General features: G+C 55.6%; 2 protein-coding genes across 7 annotated transcripts; one reads left to right on the top strand and one right to left on the bottom strand.

Annotated features, from left to right (window-relative positions):
• The first annotated feature begins 266 nt into the window (after positions 1-266).
• On the top strand, positions 267-15,999 carry PTPRN (protein tyrosine phosphatase, receptor type N). Its single transcript, XM_006082552.3, is given in 24 exon segments — positions 267-285; positions 288-380; positions 1,836-1,886; positions 2,115-2,228; positions 2,950-3,046; positions 3,923-4,184; positions 4,268-4,622; positions 5,039-5,170; positions 5,997-6,031; positions 6,681-6,949; positions 7,145-7,231; positions 7,535-7,614; positions 7,789-7,853; positions 8,513-8,731; positions 9,398-9,598; positions 9,696-9,843; positions 9,995-10,068; positions 10,308-10,385; positions 10,460-10,579; positions 11,718-11,884; positions 14,720-14,773; positions 15,421-15,485; positions 15,629-15,702; positions 15,928-15,999. Coding segments are annotated over 24 exon segments (2,931 nt in total).
• On the bottom strand, positions 11,335-25,229 carry DNAJB2 (DnaJ heat shock protein family (Hsp40) member B2). Of its 6 annotated transcripts, none has more exons than XM_023761583.1 (10): positions 25,055-25,224; positions 24,681-24,780; positions 23,967-24,076; positions 22,906-22,959; positions 22,613-22,735; positions 21,755-21,847; positions 21,445-21,547; positions 21,200-21,270; positions 20,151-20,357; positions 11,335-11,928 (listed from the first exon to the last, which is right to left on the bottom strand). In XM_023761583.1, the coding sequence occupies exons 2-10, from the start codon at positions 24,743-24,745 to the stop codon at positions 11,891-11,893; spliced, it is 864 nt and encodes a 287-aa protein (XP_023617351.1). In that variant the 5' UTR covers positions 24,746-24,780; positions 25,055-25,224; the 3' UTR covers positions 11,335-11,890. The 6 variants fall into 6 exon arrangements, with proteins under 6 accessions (XP_023617351.1, XP_014318459.1, XP_014318454.1 ...); XM_014462973.2 differs by lacking the exon at positions 11,335-11,928 and adding an exon at positions 17,299-17,510; XM_014462968.2 differs by lacking the exon at positions 11,335-11,928 and adding an exon at positions 18,162-19,082 and having other exon boundaries at positions 25,055-25,223.

Below are 25,229 nucleotides of genomic sequence, written 5' to 3'. Positions count from 1 at the left end.
GGTGGAGGAGGAATGGGGTGGGTAGGTCCCCTGCTAAAATAGTGCTCTTACGACACGTATGACGCAAATAAGCGAAGCGTAAGAGCCGGGGGCGGAGATGTCGTCACTGCCCGCCCGGGGTTGGCCAAGTTGCAGCGAGAGGGGCGTGTAGACCCCGCCCTCGTAGGTGGGTGGGGAGTGGCAGGCCCCGCCTTGGACCCTCCGGCCGGCTCCCGCCGGCGTCGTTGCGGCTCAGGCTGGGCAGCAAGCGCGCGGAGCCGGGAAGGATGCGGCGCCCGCGGCGGCCTGGGGTCCTGGAGGATCCGGAGGTCTCCGGGTGCTCCTCTGCCTCCTGCTGCTGAGCTGCCGCCCGGGAGGCTGCAGCGCCATTAGTGCTCACGGTCAGGAGGAAAGGGGGGAGCCGGGGTGGAGGAGTATGGTGCCGGGAGCAAAACTCAGTGCGGGGTGCGGGGAAGTGTCGCCAAGGTGGGGATCTCGGGTAGAATCTGTGTGGAGTCGGGTAGGGGGAGGCCTGGCGAGATGAGGAAGACAAGAGGGCGTCAGACAGGAAAGGGGCGTAGGCCTGGAGGCAGGGCTGGGAATACGGGGCGGGACCTTAGAGAAGTGGTCTCAGGGGAAGATCGCGGGTTTGGGGGGAGGAACGGGGGTGCGTGTGGACAGAGGACTTATAGACAGGCTCCAAGTCCACGGGAGGAGCAAGTCGTGCCGAGGCGCCCAAGTGGCGACCGGTGCTGAGGGGTGGCGAGGGGGGTAGGAGGAGGGCGGGGGCATCCTGATCTCCGGGAGGCCGGCGTCGGGGCCGCGAGCTTAGGAGCCCCCGCTCCCTGTAGAAAATCAGGCCAGGGGGAGAGTCAGGGTTTCTCTTTGTGCCTAGAGAGCCCGATTGCTGTGTTCTGATCTCCGATTGCTGTGTTCTGATCTCCGACAAGAGGGCGACAGCTGGGGGAGGGGGGCAGAAGAGGTTGAAGAGGGAAGGGTCTTCTCCCATCCCCTTCCCCACAGCCTGGCCCAGTGCTGACTCACATCTCATCGGACAGAGACAGTCAGCGCTGACTCATGGGCCGGGGGAGGGTGGGGGTTAGGGGCTCGTGGGAGAAGGGGTGCAACCTAGCCTTCTGGCGTCCTCCTTCACCACGGGCTTGGAGGCAAATGAAGGATACTTCCTGTGGCGCCGTGTTGGTAGGATGGTAGATGAAGGCTGGAGCGAGCGGTGGAGGGGTCAGGTCCCGTGGAGACTCCTCGCCCTGTCACCCCTCCCTTCCCATAACTGCTTCCAGGCAAGCCCTCCACGGCTCCAGGCTCCAGGCTTCAGCACCGCGGACAGCGCCAAAGAACCCGGGCCACCAAGAGTGGGGACAGTGTGGGGAGCACTGCCTTAAAGTCGCCCCACCCTTTCCCCTTCCCCCTTTCCCACACAGAGGGGAGATGTGCGAGGGTTTTTACCGCTTCTGAGTCCCAGGCTATCATAGTTAGGATGCTTTTGGAGATTTGGGGAGGAAAATCCCCCTTTCCTCAGAATTTGGCCCCAAACTCCCCCATGGTAATTCTATGAGAACAGAAGTGTATGATCCTACCCCCATGCACATGGAAAGCTCCTTTTCCCCATCATTCAGTTAAGCAAACTGAACCTTTAGGGAAAGGATCCAAGACTCACAGATGCTTAAAACCCAAAGCCAGACACTGTGTTTCCTTCTCTTAAGAATTCTAGGCCTCTTCCCTCCTCTTCTTTAGGATGGAAAAGTGGACCCATCTGCTTCTCCCTTTCCCAGCCTGTCCATTCATCTGACTATTCTATGTGTGGTTGTCTGAACCTCTGCTCACCTGTCTCTCTACAGGCTGTCTGTTTGACCGTAGACTCTGCTCTCACCTCGAAGTCTGTATTCAGGGTGAGGCCTGGGTATAGGATTTACAAGATGGGGGGGCACAATAAAGACTTGGGGGGAGGCCTAGAAAGGAGAAGGGGTACTGGGCTTGGGCACAAGGGCAACTAGCCTGGAGGAGCAGACCTCTCGGAAGCCAAGAGAGGAGATGTGGAGGGTCCTGCCCATTTGCAACCTGGACTTTGAAAGGCTTTTTGTTCACATCCTGTATTAACACAACTTTTGTGCTCTTAGATGGCTTATTTGGACAGTGCCAGGTGGGAGTGGGGCAGGCTCGGCCCCTTTTTCAAGTCACGTCCCCAGTTCTTCAACGCTTGCAAGGTGTGCTCCGACAGCTCATGTCCCAAGGTGAGGTCTGTGTGCACTGGAGGAGAGAGACTGGAACTTGATTTGATAAGGGTGGGGAAGTGAGGGGCCACCTGACTCAAGGATTTCTCTCATGAAACGTTCCTATCACACCCATTCTTAGAGCCACACCTTTCCAGGCCTTGCTGGACAAGGAAGCAAGACAGGAGTGGGGTGGAACCCTAGAGATGGGCTCTTCACACTTAGACTCTCTGGAGGAGTCCAGAGGAGGCTTCTAGAAGAAGCCACTGGAAAAAAGAAAACTGAGGTTCAGGATTAACAAAAAGAAGAATAGAAATAATAATTATGATCATGATAATAGCATTTATTGAAAGTTCACTATGTGACAGGTACTATTCTAACCATTTTATATTGTGTTATTTTAATTATCACAACAATCTTAGGAGGTATAAACCCCCATATTACAGATGAGAAAACCGAGGCTCATAAATGTCAGCAAATTGCCCAAGGTCACATAATTAGTGAGTGGCAGAGGATTGAAACCTAGTCTTAGTGGAGGCAGTCTGGCTCCAAAATCTGTTCCTGAGGGTGGGAGGAGGACAGCTCAGATCACTTACCAGGTCTCTGGACCTCTCCACTGCTCCTCTGCTCTGCCAAACTCAATACACTGCAGGGAGGGGTACAGTGGAGATCTCTACTGGCCCCTGTTACTGGACCCTCAGACAGTGCTGAGCCAACCTTACCCAATCCTGTCCCCTGGCAGGATTGTCCTGGCATGATGACCTCACCCAGTATGTGATCTCCCAGGAGATGGAACGCATCCCCAGGCTTCGCCCCCCTGAGCCCCACCCAAGGGACAGGTAGGCATTATTTCTCAACCACTAGCACCATAAGGCTGGTGGGTCTGTGGTCTTGCTGATGGACAGAGGGAGGGGGAGGGACATGGGTGCCAAGGTCAGCAGGCTGAGGTATGGGTACAAGAAGTTCAGGAATGGTCATATACCCGGTAGGAGCTGAGTTCATCCCCAGGGATCCAGCAAAACAGGGGTATTTTTTAAATGTTGTAAAAACTTGGATAGTTGGTATTTTAAAAGAAGCATCAAAATAGTCATCCTGGAAAAATTAGAATTTTATTGGACTGAAGTTGTTTAATGTTCAGTCTCATTACTGTGTGGAATTGTATATGGTGGTTGATACTGTCATTTTTGTGTGGTAAGGGCCTCTGAAGGCTTTGTTCAGACCCCGTCAAGCAGAGGAAAGTAAATGAGGGCATGGGGCACAGATGATGATACCAGTCTGAAGGAGGCAGAGTGGGGCAGGGGTGCAGAGTATTGAATATTTGAACCTACATGGAGAGTCAGGAGTGGGGACATGCACACAGGGGCAATGGGGCAGTGCAGCCACGGTTCATCTAGACAGGCTCCAGGCTGCCTTCCCTGCTGCTCTTCTCCCCTTCTCCATCCCTAGCCTCACCTGTCCCTAGCTTCTGCCCCTGTGTTTCAGGGACCCAGGCTTACCAGGGAGGCTACTAGTATAACTTCCTCCCCAGGCTTGGCCTTCTGGCCTTCCCCATGCTACTCTCTCCTCCCCTGAGCCTGCCTCATTTTTTAAGAGGTCAGCCTCACTCTAAACTCCTGAGCCTGTCTGGCCCCATCGGCTCTGCCTTGTAGGCTCCGTATGCCCTTGCCCCACACCAACCTCCCCCCCTCCCCCACACACTTTGCTTTCCTCCCCAGGTCTGGCTTGGTGCCCAGGAGACCTGGTCCCGCTGAGGAACTGCTTTTACAGGGCATCCCTACTGGCCCCGCCCCTGCAGCCCCACACCGACTGCTTCGACCTCCAGCGGGTGGGGATGGGGCTGGGGCTGGCTCCTCCCTGTCCCCTCTGCAGGCTGAGCTGCTGCCCCCCCTCTTGGAGAATCTGCTGCTGTCCCCACAGCCCCCTCACCCTGCCCTGAGTTATGAAGCTACCCTGCTGCAGCCCTACCTGTTCCATCAGGTGAGCCCTACACACTGCCCCATCCCCACCCCAATCCCCCAGCCCTGATGTCTGCTCTCACCTGCATCTCCGGTTTTCCACAGTTTGGCTCCCGCGATGGTTCCCGGGACTCAGAGAGCTCCCCAGGGATGGTCAGTGTTGGCCCCCTGTCCAAGGCTGAACCCCCTGCCCTCTTCAGCAGAACTGCCCCCAAAGGCATGTTTGGGGCTCACCCTGGCCATTCCTATGGGGACCCTCCAGGGCCTTCACCTGCTCAGCTTTTCCAGGAGTCAGGTCTGCTCTACCTGGCCCAGGAGCTGCCAGTGCCCAGCAGGGCCCGGGCACCAAACTTGCCAGCGCAAGGGGACAGCAGCCAGGCAGAGGACTCCTCAGAGGGCTATGAGGAGGAAGGACTGGAGGGTCTCGGGGAGAAGCCTCCTTCCCCAGCAGAGCAGCCAGGTAACAGGGTCCTCAGCATCTGCCTATGGGAGCTGCTTGTGGGGGGGGGCTATCCTGACTCTCCCTGTACTTGTTAATTTGTCCTTAAAGCCATTCATACATTGAACTAATGTTTACTGATAACCCGGATCTATGCCAGGCACTAGGTAGACAGTGTGGATACAGTGTGGGGGGGAGCTGACATGACTCTTTCAGATGGAGAATCTAGGTGTCCATGGTGGGCCTAAGTTTGGTCTTGGCCCCAGGAAAGTCTTTCCTCTCAAAGTGTGGACAGGGCTGGAGGGGAGGACATTAGTGCCTTGTGTTTGAGGAAAACCTCTAAAGGTGCTAGTCCCCTCCTACCCCCAACTCATGCATCTGAGACCTACAAGTCCATATTGCCACCAGCCCTTAGCTCTGTGTTTGGCTCCCAGCAGATGTGACTCTGCAGAGACTGGCAGCTGTGCTGGCGGGCTACAGGGTGGAGCTGCGTCAGCTGACCCCTGAGCAGCTCTCCACTCTCTCGACCCTGCTGCAGCTGCTGCCCAAGGGTGCAGGACGAAATCCAGGTGAGTGTTCAGGCAGAGAGACTAGCAATGGTCTCGTGCCCCACCTCTCAAGACCAAATGTAGCAGCCTAGAGGGGAAGGGTCAGGGTCAGGGTCAGAGTTCTTTTGAGACATGGGGTCATTGCCAGCAAAGGGCAGGGAGCAAGGGGGTGCAGTGATGAGCTGAGGGGTTAGACCAGGAAAGGACTAGCGGGTGGAAGTAATGGAAAAAGAAGTCAACAGGAGGTGTGAGCAGGAATCAGGAGACACTGGGAAAGGTAGGTGGATGATAATGAAGACCTAAAGAGGGGCGTGGCCAATTCAAAGAGGGGCGTGGCCAATTCAAAGAAGGCAATATTTATGCGTAGAGGGTGGACTACACAAATAGTTTTGAGAGGTGTGGCCAGTGACAGAGGGAAAAGTTAATAAAACAATTAAGAAAGAAGCACAGAGCCCTAGCCAGTTTGGCTCAGTGGATAGAGCATCGGCTTGTGGACTGAAGGGTTCCAGGTTCGATTCCGACTAAAGGGCACATGCCCAGGGTTGTGGGCTTGATCCCCAGTAGGGGTTGAGCAGGAGGCAGCTGATCAATGCTTCTCTCTCATCATTGATGTTTCTATCTCTCTCTCCCTCTCCCTTCCTCTCTGACATCACTTTTAAAAACGATGCACAGAGACATGAGGCCAGGCTAAGGATGAGACCAATGATAGAGTCTTGGTCACTGACTGAGAGGAAAGAGGCCACCGCAGGTGTAACAGGCTCAGGCCTCTGGCCCTTCCTCCCATCTGTGTTGTGTGGACCTTGGCCTTGGCCCTTTGCCCAGAGTCTTGTTTTCCCTGTCTCCACAGGAGGGATGGTAAACATTGGAGCTGACATCAAGAAAGTGAGTTCCCATTACCTCTCTGATTCATAAGTGCCCCACGGCAGCAAACCCCCTTGCTAAAATCCAAACCTCAGGATCAGGACCCAGAATCTGTATTCTCCAACCCCTCGTTTTGGGGAAACTGAGGCCCATAGTCATTGCCTAAGTTTCACCTCAAGTTGATGGCAGAGCTCAGACTAGAAGCTAGCATTTCTGATTCACTGCTTTTTTCAATACAATCATTTGAGATCATGCTCTGAGGAGCCCTAGGGGAAGAGGGGCTCTGTGAGCAGGCAGGTTCCTAGTGCTCCTAGAACTTGAGGAGCTCTATCTGTTTCATGTCTAAGATTTTGTGGCTAAATCAGAGTCTAAAAACTATTGCCTGCCTATTCACCTTCTACCTACCCTAACCACGCTCCCTGGATCCCCCCACTCCAGCCCCATCCTGTGGATTATCACAGATCAGGTTCCACTCATTCAATCCTTCATTTATTCATCTACTTGGCTTACTTTTTTGGGTGTCCTCTCTGTGCCTAAACCTGCACTGAGCCCTGGGGATACAGAAAGAAACAAGTCCTAAGCACCACTGCAGGAAGCTCAAGGTCAGGGGTGTAGACCCCCAGTCCTTCCACTATACAGAGACCATACTTTTATCATCTCTTCTAAACAGACAATGGAGGAGCAGGTGCAGGGAGATGCAGCGGAGCCTGCACCCTCCCTGCCTACACCCTCCCTGCCTGGATACCCCACTGCCCACCCCACCTCCGATAAAGCCCAGCAGGTGCTGAGCTCTGAGCCCCCCAAAGCTGCTGGCCCCCCTGCCATGCCTGTCCTGATGGAGAAGAAAAGTCCACTGGGCCCGAGCCAGCCCACGGTGGCGGGGCAGCCTTCAGCTCGGCCATCAGCAGAGGAGTATGGTTACATTGTCACTGACCAGAAGTAAGGGCTCCAGCCTGGGGAAGCCTTCCAGTCCCCTGGGGGTTGGGCTGGCTTGCCTGGCAGGAAGCAGAGAGTAGAAATCCACATGTGAAGTAGACAGGGGGGTGGGCTGCTCTGTACCCTTGGAGGTGGCCTTTTTCAAGAAAGTGGCCAAGGGGGTCTCCACCTCTTCCTCTGCCTGCTGCCCACCTCCAGGCCCCTGAGTCTGGCTGTAGGAGTGAAGCTGCTGGAGATCCTGGCTGAGCATGTGCACATGTCCTCGGGCAGCTTCATCAACATCAGGTGGGACTGGTATCTGGCTGGGGAGGCAGGTGGCTTGAGTGGGGAGGTGGCTGGAGGAGCTCAAGGGAGGAGGGGAAGAGTCCAAGGTAGGGTAAGAGATGCTCCCAGAGGCATTGAAGGTACAGCCACAACTAGCCCTGCTACGGGCCTCATCCAGTGTCTCCCTGGCTTCAAATACCCTTGTAGGGCATCTCTGATTGGCTCCAACCCCATCTTCTAATTGGAAGAGGGTCAGAGCTGGCCTCTCTTTCAGAGTCTTGGGTCTATGGTGGGTGAGGCAGTAACATAGCTCCTATTCGGCAGTGTGGTGGGACCAGCTCTCACCTTCCGCATCCGGCACAATGAACAGAACCTGTCTCTGGCTGATGTGACCCAGCAAGCTGGTAAATCCTGCCTGGCCCCAGCCCCAGCCCTAGTAGGATATACCCAGGCCCATGACGGATGCTCCCTTTGAAATAGTCCAAGTCCACATGAGCTCCACCTGCCAACTGGCATAGCATGACATGAGGTGGGGACCACATGGGGCTGGAGAGAGCCTGACCTATGTCCTCCCTTAGGGCTGGTGAAGTCTGAACTGGAAGCACAGACAGGGCTGCAGATCTTGCAGACAGGAGTGGGACAGGTACGAGCTAACTGCACAATCAGTCAAAACCCCAGAGGGCTGACGTTTCCCACAAGAGATGGAGGCAAACTTGACAGGAGAACCGGAAGCTGAACCCTCCAATAAACTTGGCTGGCTCACCCACTTCTCCAAAGCAGCCCTTCCCCATGCAGTTTTTTTTCTGGCCAGCAGATGGCCCCAGTGGCTCCTCCCTGTAGGACCAGCCTTCCATACATAGGAAGGCAGCATGCTTGGCAAGAACTAATGGAAAGCACATAGCCTTCGGAGCAATCTCTAAATTCCAAGGGACAACCTTGCACAGAAAAACATTAAACTCAAACTACATTTCGATTCTTCATCCAACACTGATGCCTCACAGTCCATTCGATTCTTTGGGTTGTCTCTCCACTTCTCCGGTTCCATTTTTAAATGCAAGGACTCCTGGTGGGGTCACCCACTAAGCCTCGAGTAGGGTAGTGTGGCTGAGGTGGTCTCATGGGGACGGAGAAGGAGGATTTGGGGTCCATCTGAGCACTTCTGCCTGTACCACCATGCCTCTGCTCTCCCAGCTTTGCCTCAGGAGTTATCTTAGCAGGGAGTGTGGCATGGGACAGGGGTGAGAAGCAGCTCCTAAATCTCTCCCCATCATTGCCCCCCTTGATTCTACCTTGTTCCCACAGAGAGAGGAGGCAGCTGCAGTCCTTCCCCGACAGGCCCGCAGCACCTCTCCCATGCGCTCAGTGCTGCTGACTCTGGTGGCCCTGGTGGGTGTGGCCGGGCTGCTGGTGGCGCTGGCCGTGGCTCTGTGTGTGCGGCAGCATGCTCGGAAGCGGGACAAGGAGCGCCTGGCAGCCCTGGGACCTGAGGGGGCCCATGGCGACACCACATTTGAGTACCAGGTGCGCACCCCAGAAGCTTGTAGAGGAGAGGGAATGGAAGGGGCCTGGGAGCCTGGGTCTCACCTGGGATGAGGGTGGGGAGTTGGGTGGGGAGTGAGTGCCCATCCCTCGGAATGTTTGGGAGGTTTGGAGGAGCCCCATTGGGAGTGTTTTGAATGGGTTGGACTAGGAAGCAGGTGGTCCCTAAGTTCTTCCCAGTTCTACAATTCTGGGGTTCTGGGATCCCACTCTGTAATATCTGAGGTTGTCATAGGCACCACCATGCAGAACAGCCCCAAAAAGGACAAGGGCCAGGGCAGGGAGCTCCACCCCAGAGGAGATGGGTGTCATTCAAAATCAATCAAGGATGAGCCTAGGGCAGTGGTCAGCAAACTGCGGCTCGGCAAACTGCGGCTCGCGAGCCACATGCAGCTCTTTGGCCCCTTGAGTGTGGCTCTTCCACAAAATACCGACTTCTGCACATGGCCATGAAGTTTCAATTGCACTGTATGTGCATGCCCGCACGTGGTATTTTGTGGAAGAGCCACACTCAAGGGGCCAAAGAGCCGCATGTGGCTCGCGAGCTGCAGTTTGCCGACCACGGGCCTAGGGACCCAGAATTGAATCCAGGACCCTGTTGAAAAGCTTCAGGCAACCCTTGCACCCCTCTGGATCCTTCCTCTGCAGGACCTGTGCCGCCAGCACATGGCCACAAAGTCCCTGTTCAACCGGGCAGAGGGTCTGCCAGAGCCTTCGCGGGTGAGCAGCGTGTCCTCCCAGTTCAGTGATGCGGCCCAGGCCAGCCCCAGCTCCCACAGCAGCACCCCGTCCTGGTGCGAGGAGCCCGCCCAGGCCAACATGGACATCTCCACGGGACACATGATTCTGGTCAGGACCAGCCTGGGCCCAGAAGGGTGAGGGGCTGGATGGTGGGAGAAGCAGGGCTGACAGAGTGGCCCAGAGCCAGGCTGTGGTGTCCCCGCAGGCATACATGGAGGACCACCTTCGGAACCGGGATCGCTTGGCCCAGGAGTGGCAGGCTCTGTGTGCCTACCAGGCAGAGCCCAACACCTGTGCCACCGCCCAAGGGGAGGGCAACATCAAAAAGAATCGTCACCCAGATTTCCTGCCCTGTGAGTGAGCCCTGCTGGCTGACCTCTCTCTGCTGGGCGTTCTGGAGGGCTTGGGGGAAGAGGCTGGGCTCCTGGTTCAAGCTGAGTGGTGGTGATGCCAGGACCCCAATAACTGGAGGGGCACCTGGGGTGGGATGCGGGGTCTGTGCAGATGATCACGCCCGCATCAAGCTGAAGGTGGAGAGCAGCCCTTCTCGGAGTGATTACATCAACGCCAGCCCCATTGTGAGTGGTCCTGGCTCCTGCCCCCACCTCTGCCCCATTTTTATTCTTTTCCCATAAACTCCATTCCGGTGTGATCACCACCCACCCCACCTGAGGCCCTGGAATTGTGGGGCCTGATATCCTAACATGGAAATGGGGGGTTCTCAGGCTTTCCCAGACCCTGGCCTGCTCCCTTTGGCCAACCCTTTCCACAGAGGCGTTTCCCATTCTGGCTCATGGTGTATCTTCCCGGCCCCCAGATTGAGCACGACCCTCGGATGCCAGCCTACATAGCCACACAGGGCCCGCTGTCCCATACAATCGCAGACTTCTGGCAGGTGGGCTCATGGAGGGAGGGCTTCTCCAGGTCCCAGTGAGTTTAGAATGGAGCTTACTGAGTCTCTGTCCCTAGATGGTGTGGGAGAGTGGCTGCACTGTCATCGTCATGCTGACCCCACTGGTAGAGGATGGTGTCAAGCAGTGTGATCGCTACTGGCCAGACGAGGGCTCCTCCCTCTACCACATATATGAGGTCAGCAGGACCCCACGGACAGGGGACAATGGGAGTGGGGAACGTGGATAATAAGCATTCATACATGTATGAATATAGAGGTATATACACATGCATATGCATACACACATATATTCACATACAGTTCAGGGCCCAGAAGCATTGTTAAGGACTTATGATGACAGTTACAGAAATCTATATATATAAAAGCCTAAGCAACCATTACAACCGGTTGCTGTGACATGCACTGACCACCAGGGGGCAGACACTCAATGCAGCCAACCTCCCATGGCCAGCCAACCTCCCATGGTCCCTCCCCCTGGCCAGCCAGCCTTGATCAGCTCAATTGCTGGCTAGGTGGAGGGACCCCACCCATGCACAAATTCGTGCACCAGGCCTCTAGTAAAACTATAAAACTGCTGAAACTGAGGCAAGAAGTTAAGAGCCAAGAGACAGGGAAGAGAAGTATGCCCAAAGACCATGATTAAGACCTACTTCAGTTAAGCCCAACTTAGCTCTGAGTTCCCTGGAAGCCAAAGTGAAGAAATAAATACCATTAGCCACATGTGGCTTATGAAAAATAGGAACGAACTTTTCCTTTAGGAGAGAGGACCGGTAGGGAACTGAGGCAAAGCAGGGGAAGGAAGAACCAATTCCCAGCCAATGGGAGGGTCCCCCTGTGTGACAGGAGACACCAAGAGCACCACAGAAGCTCCTCATCACCAGATGAGCACTGGGCGGTAGCTTTTTCATCACCAGAGGAACACTCAATAGTCTTTTTTTTAAAGTTTTTGTATTGGTCTTGCTCATAAAGAAAAAAAATCAAATGAAAATATTGCAGAATGTCAGTCTGTGTGTAGCACAGACACTTTCCTACACTATGTGAGGAAGAGGAGGGAGAAACTGGCCTCAAGAAGCTCATACTAGTTATGTCTGGGTGGAAAAGCCACCGGTTGTCCTAAGCAGTAGGTAAGTGACACAGGCAGCTAGAATTCTTGGGCACAGCTGGGAAACTGGGGCAGGTGGTTGGGTAAGCTTCTTGAGGATTTAGAATTTGAAAGGGCCTATGAGGCTGGGAGGATTTGGAGAAGCCAAGGAGCGATCACGCAGACATGGAAAGGGCCCGAGGTGCTCAGACCCGGACCCCATTCCTGGGCAGGTGAACCTGGTGTCTGAGCACATCTGGTGCGAGGACTTCCTGGTGCGGAGCTTCTATCTGAAGAACGTGCAGACCCAAGAGACGCGCACCCTCACGCAGTTCCACTTCCTCAGCTGGCCGGCAGAGGGCACTCCGGCCTCCACTCGGCCCCTGCTGGACTTCCGCAGGTGAGCTCACTGGATGTTGCTGGCCGGGCGATCAATGGGGCGTCCTGAGGGAGGCTCCCAAGAGTCGGGGATCAGGGGGCTGGGAGCTGGGTTCCCCACGTTCCCCTAGCCCACCAGATCCTCCTGGCCTTGGGAGACAGACCCTCCCTGACTCATAGCCTGGCCTCATCTCCAGCTCCCCCTTCCAAAGGGCCCCAAACCAGGACTGATGCTCTCTTTCCGTGCCCATCCCTCCACCCCTGTGGTCCGGCTCCATTTCTTCTCTATCAGGCCCTTTTTCTCCCCTACCTCTCTGTCTAGCTCCTTCTCATTTACCTACTTCTCCCAAGAGAGGCTCACTTTATTTCTGGCTCCTCCCCTCTCCTTCTACTTGGCCCCTGCCTCCTGACTCTCCGGTTTCCTCCTGTCCTGCTCTTCCTGGCCTCTGGCACTATATCTGTGTCTGCTGTCCCCTCTCTCTCTCTTACTCCCTCCTGCCCATCTCCCCTCTTCATCCCTCTCTGCCTCTTTGCCTCTATTTTTTATTTCTCATTCCCTCTGACTTTCCTTCTCTTTCCCTCCCTTCCCTTTCCTCTCCACCCCGCCTCTCCTCTTTATTTTTTAAATCTCTGTATCACTGTCTCACTCTTACCCTCTAGCCCATTTCTCTCTATCTATACCCTTTCTTGTTCCCAACCATCTTTTTCTTCACCTTCCTCCCATCTCTATTTCTGCCTCTTTTGTCTGTCCTCCCTCCCCCCTTTGTCTCTATATGTTTCCGTCTTCCCCTCCCTCCCCCCGCCTCTCTCTCTCTCTCTCTCTCTCACACACACACACACACACACACACACACACACAGCTGCCAGTGTCATTTTTGTGATCTGCAGCTAGTATTCTCACTCCAGTTGCATAGTCACAAAAGTGATCATTGGCAGGTGTGGCCGCTGCATGGACAAACAGACAGAACACAGGGCCAGGGACCACCCCAAAGGCTGCTGGGAGAGCTGGGGTTAGGGAGTCACAGAGAAGGGACAAATCAAAGGGAGTGCCCGAGGATCTCTGGATTCTTGGGGGCTCAGTGGAATGGGGTGGGGGCTGGGACAGGAAGCTGAGGGACTCACCCTGTTCTGACACCTAAACCACAACCAGGCAGGCTTCAGCTTCCTGTGCTTTCCTCTCCCCAGACAGGTGGCTGAAGCCTGTCACACTGGCAGGGCCTGCCCCACAGTCGGCCTCCTCCTGCTTCTTCGCCCCTTGCCAGGCTAGCCTGAGGTCTCTAGGTGCTGGGCAGAGAGCAGGGGAGCAGAGTTGGGTGAAGACCTGGGGAGAGTTTCTGAGCCTCAGAACAATGGTTTCTAACTGGGGCCCATTGGGCCTGAGGCACTGGCTTCTCAAAACCAAGGCGGGGGGCATCAGAGCTATTTCCTGTTTTTCCACATTTTAAAAATCTTTCTAGAACATGGACCCATTTTAAGGCTGCCCAGGTAAGCTAAAAGGTTATGTTCCTTTGCTTTAGGCTGAATTATGTAAACTCAGTTTGCATTAGGCACCCAGAACAAATTAAATGCTATTTAATATTGTATTTACTGAAGGTCCACCAGAGGGAAGTCTCAGAAAGTGACCCCGAGCAAGTTCATTGACCTCTGTTTCCTTACCTGTGAGATGAGGTGATGGCCCAGCCACACTTTAGTGGGTTGTGGCAAGAATCAATAGGATAAAGTCTGCAAAATCTAGTTTAAGTGCCTGGCACATAGCAAGGCTCAATTCTCAATACTCTTTATTATCATTATTATTAGATGGTTGGGAACCACTACTGCAACTTCTGTTCAACCCCAGCCCTCTGCCGTGTGAATCAATGTGCTAGAAAACCATGTGGACTCCTTTAAAACCACTCAAAGTCACCTTGCCCCTACAAGTCTGGGGGGAATCTTCCCCTGAAACAATTTGTTAACCCCTAAGACAGTCCTCCGTATTCCTGGCCCATTGGGGGTATCAGGATTCTGCAGGTTACTCTCAAAGCAAGAAGGTTATAATGGGCAAGGGCAGGTCAGACTGGGTCACTAAAGGAAGAAGAAATCCTCTGCTCCTTGGTGAGCTGTGGTGAGGGCAGCAGAGAAGAGTCTGAGGTCCAAGTGGACCGCAAGTCTGAATGTGACCCAACCATGGAGTGCCTGTGCTGAGGTGAGGCTGATCCAGGGGGATAGGCAGCAAGCAGCATAATGCTTCGGGTTGAGGGATTGTCCTGCCCTGGACAAAGGAGCTTTGTGCCTAGAGCTATAGGACCTCACAGCTGATGAGCACTGAAGGGAACCTGGTGGTGAAGGGGTCAGCCTGGGCAGTTGTTGAGGAGGGCAAAGGGGTGGAATAGTGATGTAGCAAGATTGACATCTTTGAACTCACCAACAAGCCCATCCTCCCTGTACTTCTGGGAGATGTGGCTGTTAATATTATGTATTATCATTAATAGTAACCACCATTTATTGAGCATCTACTGTGTGCTAGACCTTGCACTTAGTTATTTACATGGATTATCTCATGTAGACATGATAAGAACCCTAAGGAAAAGTTTACTATTATCACCCCATTTTACAGGTTAGAACACTGAGGCTCAAAGAGGTAAAATCAGTTGTTCTAGGTGTGTAGTTTGGGCACAGAGCTTTAAGTGACAAGGCAAGCCCAGTGCTACCTACACCATCTCGTTCTTTGCCTTCAGCCCTGACTCCTCTCTCCAGCCCTCTTCCCTCCTCTGTTCTGGGCTTGTGGGGAGAAAAGAAAGAGAGGTCCACAGATGTGTGTTTCGCTTTTCCTTTCCCTCTGCTGATGCTCACTGGCCCTCACACCCATTTCTTGTTGCAGGAAGGTGAACAAGTGTTACCGGGGACGCTCCTGCCCCATCATTGTGCACTGCAGGTGCGTGGAGAGGGGCTGTGGGATGGGGATGGAAGGGGACAAGATGGATCGACCTAGCCCAGAGGGCCCTGAGGTGGGGCATTCCTAAAATTCGCTCCTCTGGCCCTACACCCTACCCTGTGCACATCTCCACGCACACTACCTGCCTGTCCCCTGATGCCTGCCGGCAATCTACAGCCTGGGGGCTATCCTCAGCTCACCTTGTTTTTTAATGGCCCATGAGCTAAGAATGGTGTTCACATTTTTTAATGGTTAAAGGGAAAAAAGAAAAAGGAGCAACAGAGACTATACGTGACCCACAAAGGTAGAAATATATACCATCTGGCCATTTACACAAAAACCAGCTGGAAACCCATCCCATTTCCTCCTGCCTCCTCCACCCTAGGGTTGAGCCCGGGCTCTTCTTTCTTATTGGCCCACTGCCCAAGTGACACCCCAGAGGCCACAGGCTTCCAACTCAGGGCCCAATTCCCTGGGCCCAGGTGCTGTAACTGTTCCCTCAACCTTAGCTCACTGACACCCTCTCCGAGCCAATTCTAATGGCTCCACCAGTGTCCTCCCACCCCAAGCCTTCGTATCTCCTCCACCCCTCCCCCTATCTGCTGGATCCCGAGCTGAGCCGAGGCTGTGGCCCTCTCCTGTTTCAGTGATGGTGCAGGGCGGACTGGCACCTACGTCCTCATCGACATGGTACTGAACCGCATGGCAAAAGGTGAGGACCTTCCCCACGGTGCCTGCAGCCCAGCCCCAGGCTTTGTCCAATCCTCCAAACCTCCCACCCCAGGATGGCCCAACTTTCTGGGTCCTGTCCTCCTCTGGACACCCCCTGAGCAGCCCTGTGCCCCCTGCCCTCAGGAGTGAAGGAGATCGACATCGCCGCCACCCTGGAGCATGTCCGTGACCAGCGACCTGGCCTGGTCCGCTCTAAGGTGACTGTTCTTCCCTGCCCCAACCCTCACTGCCACCTTTCCCCAGGAAAACCAGCAGCAACTGCCTCTCCCGCCTGCCTCCCGCCTGCTGTGTACCTCCCCCAGGAGGACTGCCCCCCCACCCCCCGCTCCCAAGTGACCTCCCTGCTCCCCTTCCTAAAGGCCCCTGGAGGCCTGAGCAGAGACCAGGCCTTCCCATGACCCTCCTCCCACTGCCCTTCCCAGGACCAGTTTGAATTTGCCCTGACAGCTGTGGCGGAAGAGGTGAATGCCATTCTCAAGGCCCTGCCCCAGTGAGCCCGGGGGGCCCCCAGTGGGCAGCCAGGCTCCGTCCCTTCTATGCCTGTGTGAGCATCTATGTGTACTCATTCCTCATTCCGCACCCGCACCTTGGCCCCTCCTGGGCAAAAGCCCTTCCAAGAGGAGTGTTAGGAAGGTAGGGGAAGTGGGGAGGGGCAGGCCTGCTCAGCCTCACACACATGGAGCCCCAGGCGTCCCATGGGGGAGCTGGCAGCCAGCCAGGAGGAGAGTTGTGGGCAGTCACTGCACCCAGAGCCGCCTCCTGCCTGACTTCCCTGGCCCACCTCTCTCTCCTGGATGCTCCTAACATGTCTGTAGGGACACCCCCTCCTCCCACCCTCCAGTGTGGACAGAACAGGGTGGAAGGGCCACCACACCCAGCTTCCCCTGCTTCCCCAGCCCCTGCTGCCTGCTGTCCTGGCGCCCTGACCCACATTCTGGCCCCGCCCCCTCCTGCCCTCACCCTCAGAGCTCCTCTCCCAACACCCTGCCTTTTGTCACGTGCTGCTCAACTCTCTCCCTCTGGCGCAGAACATTTCTAGAAAAATCTACTTTTGTATCATTGTGAATAAAGTTAGTGTGTTGTGTGTGCAGCTGCAACCTGGACTCCCATGCACTCCTGTCTGCTCTGCTCCCAGACCCGGGCCGCAGCCTGTCTGGAGCCAGCCTGCCAGCCTGCGGTCCTCGGGAGAGGCGCAGGCTCTCCAGGGTTCGAATGGGAACTAATCACCAGGCCTCCTGGGTGTCGGGCAGTGTCCTAGGTGCCCACATACCTGGAAGAGGTGGAGCCAGGATTCGAACCCAGGCATGCCAACCCTCTTTCATGCCTCTCCTCTCAGTTCCCAGGCAGCTGCTTTGTGCCCTTGGGCCTCAGGAATGATGTACGTTGTGCAGGATTGAGATTAAGATTAAACAAACTGCCTGCCACACCTCAGGCAAAATTAGCTAAACTCAGGTAGACCGAGGCTGGGAGATGTCGCAACAGACAGTCACCTGGTGGCAAGGGGCACCTCTACCCGATCCCTTGGCTCCCAGAACTGCCCTTCCTGTATGGTCCCAGACGTGCCCTCCCTGTGTACCCTGAGCATCCTTGGACAAAGGTGGTGGACACAGAAATGAGACAAAATGAACCTTGGGCCTGAGCTCCTTGGGAGTTACGGCCACTTCACCTTGCCAAGGCTCAGGCCCCTCACCTGGCAAACAGGGCAAGTACCACCTGCCCCTTGCAGGGAGCGAAGGGACCAGCAATGAGCCCGCTGGGCCTCCTATGCCTCACCTGGGCTCGACTGAGGCGCATGCATTCACTTGTTTAATCTTCATACATTCCAGTATGTTTGACCTCTCAAAGGCTAGAAGTGGGCAAACCCACCACTTGGCAAAATTCCAGAAGATCTCTCTCCCTCAAGACAGAAGCTTGAAATTCTTCTTTCAGGTTAGGCTGCTTCCTTGCTTTCAGAAAAATACACTATGGACCCTTTGGCTATGGACGATGAGGCCAAGCGTTTATCCTGGAATGGGAGAGAGAGTGGGTGGTGAGCCACACCGCCCTGCGTGGCGATGGGAAGGTGCTGGCCCCAGGGCTGGCGGGGCAGCTCTACACGTATCTGTAGAACAGGAGAGGTACCTGGCTTTCTCCTCCCTGGGTCCTGATGAGTTGGGGGCCCGGACCCTGAGTGGGGCAGACCTGTGCCACTCTCCTGGGGGAGGCGGGCCCCTGAGACTCGCCACTGGCTCTGGGCTAAGGAAATCTGTGAAAGGGCTCAGTCTACGTACATTTTTACAGGTTCTCACCACGTGTTCCCTGCTTTTTGTTGTCCTTAGGCTTTCAATCAAGTCATACCTTGGTCTGGTCCTAACTGTGCTGCAGGGTGTTGGGCCCTTGCATAAGGGGAAACACAGCTGCCTGGGAAAACCATTTGTGGGGCCCCAGGACGTGAGGGCAGAAGAATGGGAGCACTTCTCAGGATTCCACACGTGCTGCTTGGGGGGCGGGGGGGGGCGGTTAAGCAGACCAGCCAAAGAGGGGATGTCTGCTGTCAGCTGGGAAGGCTTGCAACCTCTAGGTGTTTGGGCAATAAAGGAAGGTGTGTCACCCACTGGTCCCATAGGTCCCCGGGCCTCCCTGGGAAGGAAGGACACAGGAGCACAGCACCACCGAGCTCTCGAAACTCAGCTTTATTGACCAACTTCCAGTGTTTCCCTCTGGCCTGAGCTCAGCCCAGCTGTCTTTGATAGGTCTCTGAGACACAATGTCACAGGGTCTGGCATACCCCAGCTCCACCACTCCCCTCCCTGGCCATGGGGCTCCCCAGGCAGGGAGGAGGAGAGGCAGCTCAGCTGTGGTGTTGGAAAGAATGGTCAGCAGGGTCAGAGGCCATAGAAGCCATACAAGCAGCAACATGCCTGGAGTTCCCATCGCATGCCAATCCCAGACACACACACACACACACACACACACACACACACACACCCCAGAGGGCCCTTCCCTTCAAGCTCTCTGCCGGTCCACACCAATCAGCTTTTAGTGATCCCGTCCCAGCTGTTCCTCAGACCCCTATACTGTCCACAAGAAAAGAGCCTCTCCCAGATGCCACAGGGCTTTGATTTCTACACGCTAACCCCGCTGCTAGCAAGAGGTGTCAGGGGAATGGAAGCTCAGACCATTACCCCTTCATCCACATTTTCACCATCCCTGCTAGGGGCATATCAAATGATAAGTTCTCCCAATCTCACAGCCAGTGACAGGCCGACCTGGAGTGGAACTACATGTCCCAAGATGCACAGCTCCATAACCACACACCACTTCCCCCAAGCACAATCTATCAGAAATGAGGCAGGGTGTGTTGCATTCTGGGACTAGTAGTCTCCAAGAGACAGCACCAAACACCCAGTGAAGAGTTTACAGGCTAAGACTACTGACGCCTCCCACCCAGACCCCACCCACCACCCAGGCCCAGCTCTATGCTCAGCACAGGTGAGAGAGAGGAATGGAGAGTCCCCTCCCAGCCCACAGAGGAGGGCGCTGTCCTGTAGGAACTGTGCATCGACTCTGGATCCCGGACATCCAGCTCAGAACACATCTGGGAAGAGAGTGGGGGTGGGTGACAGGAGAGAGGGTCAGCAGCAAGCCGTGGAGGATGGTGCCACAGAGCATGCAGACCTGGGCTGGCCCTGTGGCCTCTCCCTGAACCCATGGTGAAGTGGGATGGGGCACGGTCCCCTTGTAGGCCTCCCTCCTGGGACACCCTGGCTTTATCCCACTGCTCCCGGGTTAGCCGGCCTCACCTCTGCCTAGTCCCAAGGCCTAGGGCAGGCTGAGGCAGCAAGAAGAAGGGAGGAGGAGCGGGCTCCGGTTCCGAATCTGGATGGCCCAGAGGCTCCCACCCCACCCAGCCAGCCTCCCCGGAAGACCTTATGGCCCTACCGGCCACAGCATCTTCCTCGACACACAGAGGCCTTCTTGGGGAAGGAAGAAGGGAGTCCTAGCCAGACAGCAGTGAAAGCAAGCGATGCGGCCCACGGGGAATTGCAGAGTAAGGAAGAGCAGCAGCACCAGAAGGGAAGCAACAGAGACAGTCAGAGCTCAGCACAGCACAGAAACCAGGGCAGGGTGCCCGCAGCTGGACAGGGAGAGCCGAGACTCCCCAGTGGAGCTGCCGACTCGGGCTCAGAGAACCCCAGGCCAAGTCCTCCTTCCTTGACATCATCAGCAACACAGGTTGCTGGGCACAAAAGGCCTGCCCCAAACCACTAATGCCCCTTAGAAAGCCCCCATCATATAAGAAGTGCATCCTGGCTCCTCAGGTCCTCCCACAGCTTGGGCTTCACCAGGGACCTATCAGCTCAGCAGAGCAAAGCCTGAGTCCACACCAGAGTGCAGGGGGCCTGGAGGGAAACTGTAGGGGGAGCATGAGGTTGGAGGGGCCACATCCCCCTCTGTTCTGACAGTGAGCAGGACCCAGGTCACCCAGAATTGGGGTGGGCTGAGCTTGGCGATCAGAGGATGAGGCACTGAGCGGCCTTAACCTCCACGGGTGAGCCAGGTTTGGCTGTGTCACTCCTTGCACTCTCCTGAGTCCCCCCCATGCCCGGAACTTGGTACTGGGCCTTGGGCTGCCCCTGCCGTCTTCGCTGTGCGTCCCGCCCACCTGCCGGTTTCTTCCCAGCTGCCTCCATCTCTGACAGGCTGTAGGCCATGGCAAGCTGCATGTCCTCATCCTCCTCCAAGAGGCTGCTGTCAAAAGGGCGTGAGGCAGGGGACCGCTGCACCTGTGCGCCCCCAGATCTGGAGGTGACAGCCGGTTGCTGTTCCCGACGGCTCAGCTCCAAACCCAGTGCCAGGTCGTCTGGGATACCTACAGGAGTCACAGGCACCATGAGGCCCCCTGGCCCAGGCCAGGGGAATCCTGCAAGGCTGCCTCATGCAGCACTCTGACCACTTCCAGCTCCTCTTTGGGAAATGGCATCCATGCATGTGAACACCTAGCATAGTGGTTATGAACATGGGCAGGGATTCAGTTCCAGCATGAGCTACCGCCTTGGGCAAGTCATTCTACCTCCCTGAGCCTCCCTTCCCTCACCTATAAAATGGGAATCATGAGAAATCCTGCATTGCCAAATTGTCCCGATGATTAAGCAAGACAGCACAGTGTTCCCAGGGTCAGCAGGTCGGCAGGCATGAAAGGGTAGCCATGGCGACCACCCTGTACAGCAAGGAGTTGTGGTAAGAGTTCAGCTCCAGGAATCCTGCGTCCTGAGTTTCATTCCTGGATTTCCTCCTCACTAAGTAGGACAGAGCCTTGGACCTGAGGGTACTTGGGTTTATAGCCATTTAACTGTGCTGAGGCACAGCTTCCTCAAGTGAAAACTAGGGCAAACACCAACTGCCCTGCTTTCCCCGGCTGATTGAAGAATATAGAGGACATGGTATGCATGCAAGTGCTTTAAAAATAGTAGAGTCCTGCAAATGCACCCCACTAATGATGACAGTCATTAGCTGTGCCCTGGGAGGCTCCTCAATTCCCTGTCCTGGTCCCCATCTCCATGATCACCATCCAGAGATCCTGCAAGTCTGGCCTGTGGTTGCCATTCCCTCCCTGCTCTGAGGGAGTTGAGACTGCAGCAGTTTGAGGAGGTAGCTTTGGGGCATGGGGCTGGGGCTTCCTGCCAGGGACTGAGTGACAGGGCTGCTCCTCACCATTGATGGAGACTGACTTCAGCTGCCCGTCCTCCTCCACTTCCACCCGCTCCTGCCCGTTCTCCATGATTCTGTGGGAGACAGCACAGGTCATTCAGCGGGCATGCCTGAGTCCCACAGGCGCTCGTCCAGGCTCTGGGATGCTGCAGTGAACAGGACAGACTGGGCTCTGCCCTCAAGGGGCCGACTTTCTAGTTGTATGCAGCTCCCCCTCCACCCCGTATGGTCCCAGAAGGAGCCCTCACCTGCGGGTCGTGATGCGGTGTCCCTGGACAAAGGCGGTGGATGTAGAGACAGAGCGAAAAGCACCAGCCCCAGGACTGAAGGAGAAAGACGAGGAGGAGATTTCTGGCATTGGGACAGAGGAGGAGGAGGAGGAGAGGTTGTTAGACCGGGGTTGTATGCAGCAGGCTGCAGTCACAATGGGCCAGGAACCTGTGTGCTCTCTCCACAGGCAGGGCTCCGGATGCACCAGAGAGCCTTGGAAAAGCCAGGAGCTGAGGCGAGGGGTTCCAGGATGCAGAGATGGTGAAAATGGGAAGGGGCAGCACTTACCAGTGTGTCCAGGGAAGGAGGAAGAGAAGGCAAAGAAGGGGCCTGCGGGCCGGGAACCCCGGTTCTGAAGCTCTGAGAAGGGGCCCAGTTCTTCTGCAACAGTAAGCAGATTAACAATCATCTGGTGAAGAGATTTCCTCAAAAAAAATAAATAAATATGTGAATCCTGCTTTAAAGTCTAGAAACATAAGCTGCTAATCATAAATCATAAGTCTGATTTTTTTTCTTGTCTGCTTGAACTTATTTATAAATTGAATTCCTTTTTAATATTATAGATGAAAAGGTTCAGTAGTACATTCTGTCCACAATAAAGAATAAAGGAAGGAGGTGGGAGGGAAAGAGTGAGGGAGGACAGAGAGTTCCTTCCATATAAGAAGAGCAGTACGGTGTGATGTCAGGCCAACACAGCGACGAGTCCCGCTCTGCCATCTGCTGTGTCTCTAAGCAAGTGATTTGAATGTGCCTCGGTTTTGTCATCTGCAAATGGGGATAAAATTATCTGCCTCACAGAGTTCATATTAATCATTTCAAAAAATGGTATCAGTTGTTGTTGGTGATGGCATTATCACTGTCACATGAGGCTCTGAGCCTTGCTTCATGGCTGTCATTGTGGAGGCCTAACAATGTATCATTGTTATCGTTTCATAAGACAAGTCTCTGAAGTGCCACTCCTGGGTCACGTGAGTTGAGGCCTGTGTGAGGTTCTGTCCCCGCTCTCACTGGATCCACCCCCACAACATCTTCCGTCTGTGGAATTCTACTTCCCTCGCAGCCTCCCCCATCAGGACCTCCCAGCTGACGGAGGGCGGGCCTGCAGGGGGACGTCAAGCTAGTCAGGGGCCTCTGGAGTCCACTCACCAAAGAGCTCCGCAAAAGGGTCTCCAGTCCCGAAGAACTCCCGGAAGACCTCCTCGGGGCTGCGGAAGGTGAAGGTGAAGCCAGGCCCACTACTGCCAGCTTCCGCCCGAGAGGGGCCAGTTCCTGGAGGAGAGGCAGATTGAGGAGGGGGCTTAGAGTGTACATCCTGGCCGACCCAGGGGACCCCACCTCAGGCATGGCCAGGAGCCCCGAGAGAGCATCCTTGCGAGCAGCTGCCCTCCCCCTCTCCTCCCTGACCCACTTCCATTTGTGGGCCCCACCACTCCACCTACCTGCTCCAGTCAGCCCTTCCCGGCCATAGCGGTCATAGATCTCTCGCTTATGCTCTGGAAGAAGAGACCAGGTCATTTCTCCCTGCCTCTGGGATGACGGCCTCCCCTTTTGGCCTAAGACCCTCAGAAGACTGCTCAGAGACTGACACTTGGGGGCAGCAAGGTGCAAAGGGGACAGAGGCTATAGGTTTTAGCTGCAGCTCATCTGTAAAATGGACATAACAGCACCTACCTCTGAGGGTTGTTGCAGGATTAAATGAGACAATTCATGGAAACGGCTTAACACGGTGCCTGATACATAGTAAGTGTTCTGTAAATGTTAGCTCATTATGACTGTGTTATTCCTGGTCAGGGCTTAGCCTACGTGTCACTTTCTCAGAGAGGCCTCTGGGACCATCGCAACATCCCTCTCACATCCCCCTGCTACTCTCCTTAGGAATACTCTTGTCTATCTATTTATTTGGGTAATGTCAATCTTCCCTGACCAGAATGTGATAAACCCATCAGGATGAGGACAGTGCCTTCTTGTCCTCCATTGTTCCCCAATACCCAGCAAGGGCCCAGCACCATAAACATTCAATGAATATTTTTTGAATGAATGAAAAAAGGACTTGGACTCATATTCCAGCTGTGTGATCTTGAGCAAGTTACTTCACCTCTCCCAGCCTCAGTTCCCTTGCCAGTAAAATGGGGGTGATAAATTCTGCCTCGCAGGATGACTGTGAGCACTCCTGGAGATTACACCCACCCATGCCTGGCACAGAGGCGGCTCGGCATACATGCCGGGCATCCTCTCCTTTGTCAGGACCCATGTTGCAACTACCAGACATTGGGGAGCAGACACTGAGCTCAGAGGATTAGGGGAAGAACAAGAAGGTAGTTTGCACAGAGTAGGTGCTCATTTGAAGGAACAAGGTCCCAGAGTACCTGTGGGAAGTGTGTGTGTGTGTGTGTGGGGGGGACTTAAATGCCAGCTTGGAAAAGGCATGGCTTTAGGAAGGAATGCAATGGGGCAGGAAGTGGGGGTGATGGGTGCTGCCCTGCTCTGTCCCTGGCCTTACGGTCTGACAGCACTTCATATGCCTCCGCCACTTCCTTGAACTTCTTCTCAGCAAACTCTTTATTATCCGGGTTCTTGTCTGGGTGCCACTGTAGAGCCTTCCGGCGATACCTGCAGGAAGTGGGTTCAGAGGGGAGGGTCGAGGGACAAGTGCAGGCACTTCCCATCAGAGAACCACTTTCCCATTAGCCAGCCCATGTCCTTTCATACGTGAGCCTGTTCCACCCCAGCTGCTGGGCGGCCTCCGCCGCGGTGCTTTAGCGGAGGCCTATCTCTCCTCTGCAGCCAGTGCTAGGACTACTTGTAGTAACAGATGATAATGTGGGGGTGAGAAGGCCCAGCCCTCACTCTCCCTGGGGCTCCATGGGGCTGGGGTTGCAAAGGTGGGGGGGGGGTACAGGTGGCCATGGAGGGTAGAGGAGCAGTGGTCCCTCCTGGTCAGTGCCTGGGCATCTTTGTCCAGCATCCTGAGAAAGCACCCATCTAGGGGCTGGGGGGTGGGGGAGGACTGCAAGGGAGGGGGAGGGAAAGTTTACTAAAGAAGGACCCAGCTCCCAGCAGAACTTCACAGCTATGGACGTCCTCCTACTCATCCGGGGTCTCCCTCCTCCCTACAGATGTCAAGGGCCTGGTTCTGCCTCTGAAGGGCCCCCAGGTGCTGGTGGTGGGAGGTGGCGGTGGGAGAGGCTTTGCGGTGCGCAGGGGAGGCACTTACGCCTTCTTGATGTCATCTGCGGAGGCACTGGGCGGCACGTCTAGGATCTCATAGTAGGATGCCATGGCAACTTGTCAGCAGTCAGGCGGGCCTCCGCGGGCTGCAGGAGAGAAGGACGAGTCAGGCAGAAAGACCCAAGGGCGCCTCCCTGGGGCCGGAGCCCCCCAGGTGGCGGGCGGCGCTTCCAGGGGAAGCGGAGCCCACCGGGCTCTGCTCCCGGCGGTGACTAGGCTCGCTCGAGCCGCTTATCGGCCCCCGCAGGCCGGTGCCACCGGCTATCTCGGTGCCCAGGCCCAGGGAGCCCTATCGCAGCAGCCCCCGAACTCCGCAGCCCGGCCCAGAGCCCCCAGTCTGAACCGGCACCCTGCCCGCACCTCCTCCTCCTCCCGGAGTCCTCGGGCCCCAGCGGCGCCCCGCCCCGGCACCCCGCAGGGAACCGTCTGGCACCCGCTGCCGGGCTCGCGGCTGCTGCGTAGGACGCTCCCGGCCCAGCTGTGCGCGCAGGCATGCGTCAGCTGCACGGAAACTACTAGAGAGTCAGAGGAGGCC

Source organism: Myotis lucifugus, unplaced genomic scaffold, assembly GCF_000147115.1.
Source record: "Myotis lucifugus unplaced genomic scaffold, Myoluc2.0 scaffold_3, whole genome shotgun sequence".
Classification (NCBI taxonomy): Eukaryota; Metazoa; Chordata; class Mammalia; order Chiroptera; family Vespertilionidae; genus Myotis; species Myotis lucifugus.
This window is presented reverse-complemented; position numbering and strand designations above follow the sequence as displayed.